The sequence below is a fragment of the Rhipicephalus microplus genome, chromosome 2 (genome assembly GCF_043290135.1).
Source record: "Rhipicephalus microplus isolate Deutch F79 chromosome 2, USDA_Rmic, whole genome shotgun sequence".
NCBI lineage: Eukaryota > Metazoa > Arthropoda > Arachnida > Ixodida > Ixodidae > Rhipicephalus > Rhipicephalus microplus.
Genome location: NC_134701.1, coordinates 34,756,813 through 34,763,071, shown reverse-complemented (window position 1 = coordinate 34,763,071; position 6,259 = coordinate 34,756,813). Strand labels below are relative to the sequence as shown.

The 6,259-nt window shown below is 45.3% G+C and overlaps 1 protein-coding gene across 1 annotated transcript; it reads left to right on the top strand.

Moving 5' to 3' along the window:
• Window positions 1-1,231: 1,231 nt before the first annotated feature.
• On the top strand, window positions 1,232-4,111 carry LOC119169909 (zinc finger MYM-type protein 1-like). The gene is made up of 2 exons (XM_075884974.1): window positions 1,232-2,514; window positions 2,631-4,111. Exons 1-2 carry the CDS (start codon window positions 1,232-1,234, stop codon window positions 3,712-3,714), a joined length of 2,367 nt encoding a protein of 788 aa, XP_075741089.1. The 3' UTR covers window positions 3,715-4,111.
• Window positions 4,112-6,259: the final 2,148 nt, after the last annotated feature.

The following is a 6,259-nucleotide window of genomic DNA, read 5'->3' as shown; positions in this document are numbered from 1 at the left end:
ATTACTTTCAACTTGCATCTTTTCAGCACTGTCAAAAAATTGCGAAGACATGTTTATGCTGCTACTGTTATTCGATATTGTAGTAGTTGAAGTTGTGTACACATGTGGTATTTGTGATGTGTGATTATATATTTTTTGTATCTAAGCAGCGCCGATGGAAGAATGTGGTTGCCAAAAGCTTCGACAATGATTTGTAGCAGCCATTTTGTGGAAAACTGCAAAGTGACTCAAGCGAGCACACTTCTTATGTACTGACGATAGTTCCAGCGGCTTACAGGAAACGGGCATCTCACGCAGAAACGGCGCAGAGGTATGATAAGCAGCGAAGCGCATAACTGACTATGCATTTTAAAGCATTCTCTTTAGACTGTTGATTCCAAAATTTACGCTCAGCGAAAATTTGTTCCGCGCACGTGCAATTATCAAGTAAAGCTAGAATAAAAGGGTATTTATCATAAACGTGACCCCTTCATACCACCACGTTTTAAGGGTAAGATTGGAACGCGATTAGTAACAAGGACATTTGTCTATGCAACAAGCGCGCCCGCCCTGTCTATGTGTTTTCTTCATTTGCAGTATGGTCGTGATTTTGGCGCGAAATTGACTATTTAATTGAGACATGTACTAACTAGCCTAACAACGAGTACAACAAGCGCATTGCTCTTTGGATACCTTTCATTAAATGTAATAATGATTCAAGCAACGGACTACGCACAATGTTTGATAAATAAATTTCCATACATAGCTATCTCCGTGCAGTTCTCGTATGACATATTTCTGTGCACACCAGATGGTCGCAATCGCTAGTTTTTTTTTTAATGAGGCATTTTGCCATCGCACATGTTTTTATAGAGTTTGATTATGACGTTGTCGGCTACCACTTGCTCCGCATCTGCTACATGGCTGAGCAGATCGCTGACCTTTCACGAAATTGCTGCCACGAAAAAAATCTTAAATTGCGGCGATCTTAAACGCGACAAAAGCGTGTACATCCTAACCGCGCGCGAGGCGAAACTCTCAAAAACACGTGCAGAACGCGTGTAGCGAGGGAGCAAAGGAACAGGTTTTTTAAAGACAGGTTGAAGGGAACATCAGAGAGGTCAACATTCTTGTAACGAGTTTAGCCCCCCCCCCCCCATTCAACGGCAGCGGCTGACCCCGCAGCGCCCTCTACGGCGTGGGTCTCCCCTGCCATCCCTCCAACGTTCAGTCTACATTGGCTTGTCTCAGTATGTCACAGAAAAGGTCTATTGCCGACTTTTTTTCGCCTTCGAGCAAGCGGGCCAAGCAAAAAGCTGTCTCCCCCGAGCTTTTTGCTTCCACAGCAGAAGATTCGGAGACGCTTCAGGAACAAGAAAATGCTCAGTGCTTTGTTTCAATTCCGCTTGAAGAGACTGTGCGTAGCATCGCGTCTGACGATGCTTGCCCGTCCTCGTCAGGGCACATGGACCGCGAATGTGATGACCTTTCTGCATCGTGTGCAGCAAGACATCAACCTGATTCTGCGACAGAATTCACCGCCTCTGATGTGGATGTCGACCACGCAGGCCAGTTGGACATTTCGAAATTCAAGACAGAGCAACCCACACAGCCAATACTGAACCCATCTCCATCTAAGAAGTACGGCAAATTGAGCAGGAGCTTCAACTCAAACTGGTACCACCTATTTCCTTGGTTGGAGTACAGCGCGCAGGCTGACGCAGCTTTCTGTTTCCCTTGCAGAATGTTTTCAACTGGTGACAATGAGAAATCTGCATTTGTCAATGGTGGATACAGTAATTGGAAAAATGCCCTAGAAAGAGACGGTGGCTTCAGGAAGCACGAAAACTCACTCGTGCATAAGACTTGCCAGGCATCGTGGGTTTCCTTCACGCAGATGAAGGCGGGAGAACAAAGCAGGTCGGTTGCAACACATCTCAGCGACGCGTACTCCAGGGAGGTGCAGGAAAATCGCCTCTATGTAGCAAGAGTTGCCGATATATTGCGATTTACTGCCGTTCAGGGAATCCCTCAGAGGGGCCACGATGAAAGTGCCAGAAGTGAAAACAAAGGAAACTTCGTTGAGCTCTTGAACTTGTTTGCTAAATATGACGACATTATAGGAAAGAAACTGAATGGTGGAGCAGCGAATGCGAAGTACGTTCATCACTCGATACAAGACCAGATCCTCGAAATTCTCAGCCACATCACATTAACAAGTATAAAGGAAGAGATGAAAAGCTCCCAGTGCTTTGCACTTATCGTCGATGAAACCAAGGATCTAAGTAAGACGGAACAGTTGTCAGTGGTAGTAAGGTACTACCTCAATGGGGCTTTCTTTGAGAGGTTCCTTGTATTCCGCAACGCTGAGCAATTGGATGCTAAGTCGCTCCTGAGCTACGTCAAGGAAACGCTGAATCGCTGCGGCATTGATTCTCAACTGTGCATTGCTCAAACATACGATGGTGCAAGTGTTATGAGCGGTACGTCACGAGGCGTCCAGGCACTATTCAGGCAGGAAGTGCCGCAGGCAGTGTACGTACACTGCATGAACCACCGTCTCAATCTTGTCATCGTGGATGTGTCTGCAAGGCGATAAAACCGGTGAGGGATTTTTGCTCTCTTTTGGAAAGCCTTTATGTATTCCTAAGTGGATCTGCAGTTCACTCCCTTTATGTAGATGTTCAAAAAAGGTTGTCTTTGCCTGTGACAGAGCTGCAGCGTCTCAGCGATACACGATGGGCCTGCCAGATAACGGCTTGCACAGCTGCCATGAAAAGCTTTCCTGCCATTCTTGTATGCCTCAGCGAAGTCATCGCTACAAACAGCAGGCGGGCAACGGAAGCCGGGGGTCTGCTGGAGCAAATGAACTTCTCTTTTCTTTTCCATTTAAGGCTATTCACCAAGCTACTCAGCCGCCTTAAGGTTTTTTCGGACATATTACAAAGTAAAGACTGCAACCTTAGTCAGGCATGCCTCATGGCGCACACTGTCATTGACGAGTTATCCGAAATCAGAAATTCGCAGAGCGCGTTTGGCACTGTGTGGGAGCAAACCTGCACTATTTCTGAGGAGAACGGGGTCCCCCAAAGGGAAAAGCAGAGAACGAAGCGCCTTCCGCTCCATTTAGAGCAGTTTTTATTAAGTGAAGGACGGCCCGTTGAAGAAGAGTCTCCAGATTCAAAAGAAACTTTCAGAGTCAAAGTTTTTCTGCCCGTTTTGGACCACCTCATTGTGGAACTGACTAGGCGATTTGCGGAAAATAATGACGTACTCTGCGGAGTCAGCGCCCTCCACCCTCAAAGTGAGAATTTTATGGACGTCGCCTTGCTCAAGCCTTTCGCTGAGCACTATGCATGCGACATCAACAGCGTTGAAGTTGAATGCAAGTTGGTAATTAAACTTCTTCAGCACATCGAAGCCGAAAGGAAGTGCAAGATAGAAACATTGCTGCAATTGGTCACCGTCTTGGAAGAGTATAAGTTAGCCTTTCACGAACTGCACAAGCTAAGTGTTATCGCCGTGACGATACCGGCATCATCATCTTCTTGCGAGCGCACATTTTCGTGCCTTCGAAGACTGAAGACTTATCTTCGCAGCAAAATGACTAACAACCGTCTGAGCGACCTAGCTGTGCTTGCGGTAGAACGGTCTCTAGCCAATAAGATAGACCTTCAGCGTGTTGTTGACATGTTCGATGCTGCACACAATAATCGGCGTATACGTCTGCACTAGTATGCCGGTAAATGAAACTCTATAGTACCTTTGCGGCACTTTCATGGGAAAAATGTTCGCGCACGGAAACCCGCTTCGCCATCAAATAATTCCGGCCATTTTTCCTCGCTTTCAAACAAACTGCAAAAGGTGCCCCGCTTGTCTGAGGCCACGTCGGTGCCCCGCTTGTGTGGTGAACAGTGCCTAGTAGGAGAGCTGACACGTTTGTGAAAACTGGTGTACTGTTTAGTCAGATGTGAAATGACTTACCTGCCTATGCGTGATCCAGTTTTACAAATCTATGCCCTTCATTTGTTTATTCTTTTGCTACATTGCTTCTTTTTTCTTTTCCCATTTCCAACGTTTAGCCACACCAGCAGGTGCAAGAACAGCCTTTTAACATTTTGTAATCTGGCGCATCATTACGAAACTTGGAATTGATATGAACATTACTTAGTGGTGTTAGTTATCTCTGATGCTCTGAAATGACTCTTTCGAAGTTATATTCTGATCTAGTTAACACGTGTTATTTTGTTGCTGCTGGTTACCAAGCTTAATTTCTTTTATTTGGTACTGCATTTTGTATATCGGTTGTTTGACACACTGTATCAATTTTCATTTTACTAGCAATACAACTGCTGTGTAAACATGCTAAATATTAAGTTGTATCCTACTGCGTTGCTCGAATATCTTACTTACACTGGTGTGTTTAGAACCTGGGCCTTTAGCCCAGCCAAACGGTTTCAGCCACCGACTAATTGGTGTCCTCTTGTGTTTTCGGAAGATTGTGGTGAAAGATTGTGGTATTTCGTGACTAAGCAGCACTTGCGTGCAGCAAATGAAGCAGTTGCAGGTGAGCTAATAGATAGCTATCCTTGGCGAGATTGCAGGGAACTGCGCATAGCAGTAGATACAGCTACAGTGTACTAGACAGCAAAGACAGCGAAGCAGCATAGCGGCGTCAAACCGGTCGACGCTGATGACGTAGCTGACGTCGTGACACGCAGGCTTGACAAGTTCTAGGAGGCGTTGCTTCGGCTCGACTTCTCCCAGAGGCTTGGCTGGCTACCTCCGACTACATCACAGCTGCGCCCATTTTCTCAAGTTGCTATCGTTCTGGTAATATTATCAAGGAAGCTATAGATCAGCTGTTTTTCGCCCAGCTAATCCCATTCTAACCCGTATAAAGCTAGTGCCTAGGTGATTTCTTTTGTAAGAGTGTAAGAGTTGATTTAGATCAAGAGAAAATCTTTCAGATAATATATTACGTTGAACTTACCTAAGCAGAACAATACGCATGTTTATTGACGTGTTGAGCTACTGAACGAAGCGTAGGTGACATGTAACAGGACATATCGTAGACTTCCATCGAAGAAGTTGGGCGTTTATAAAAGAAGAAAAGGGGAAGAGAGTAAGACAGTGAAAATACAACGCATAAGCTCCCCACTTCCTTGCCCCCCTGGAAGAACTCACTTTTCGTGGTTGCCCCCCCCAGTAAAAACATCCTGGCGCCGCCCCTGCCTATCCCACGTTGCTTAATTTCTAATCTTGCTTGAACTTCTAATCTTATGCACAAGACCGCATTGCCGAACGTTAGACCAGGAACAAAAACCCCTTCCCATATTCCTCTCACAAGATCATACCTACTGTACTTCCACGGTGCCCTATTTTTCATCACTGCTGCATTTCTGATACCTTAGTGTTCACTTATATTTCGTGTTCCCTTAGGTAGTCGGTCCTATTGCTTATCCATACGCCCACATATTTGTATTTACCTGTTATCTCTAGGGTGACTTTCTGTATCCTAAGCTCACAACCTTCATTATCATTAAAAATCATGACTGCTGGTTTTACTTACTGAATCTGAAATCTAACCTATCTCCCTCATTACCGCAGATATCCACCAATCTGCAGGAACGCGACGGCGACACCTGTTGCATCGGTGACGTGGATTGAATCATTCAGCGCCTCGCTTCGCTTGCACAGGTGACAGCACCTATTTCAAATGCTAAAGATCGGAAGGAAAAGCAGCGTGCTCTGAGCACTGCCGAACCACAGAGGTGCGAACTTATTTGTCCAGTCATATGGCTCACGGCATATCTTTTAGTGAGTTTGTAACGCTATTTGATCATGGAGGACGGCTGTGTAGTACATGCTTGAGAATTTGTCAAGTAAATGTCGACACGAACTGAAGGCGATAATTAAGCACATACAAAATGTAACCGTAACGGAAGCATCCATGTCGAATGTGATTATTATACTGTGATGGCTCGAATATCTGTAGCCAATTCCTGATGCACAGCAGTTATCACTCGTACGGCACGAATTTTTAATATTTTGGAACTTGCTGTCGAAAAGAAGACGTGTTTAGAGAACCCTAAAAAGTGTGCTGTCACATTGCATCGTATATACTTTTATAATATTAAAAGGCACTTTCGGTTTCCATGTCGAGAGGGTGGATTTGCCGTGGCGTGAGAAGGCAATGTGACGTCTCGGAAAGGCAGCGATCCGCGCACTCTGCCATGGCCGCTAAATGAAAAAAAAAAGTTTTTTTTTTCATACAGCA

What these genes read in the sequence shown, in the direction of transcription:
- LOC119169909 (XM_075884974.1), top strand. Translation starts at nt 1,232, where the DNA reads ATGTCACAGAAAAGGTCTATTGCCGACTTTTTTTCGCCTTCGAGCAAG. An exon ending in CAGGAAGTGCCGCAGGCAGT is followed by an intron (nt 2,515 to 2,630) that starts GTACGTACACTG and finishes TGTATTCCTAAG; the next exon opens with TGGATCTGCAGTTCACTCCC.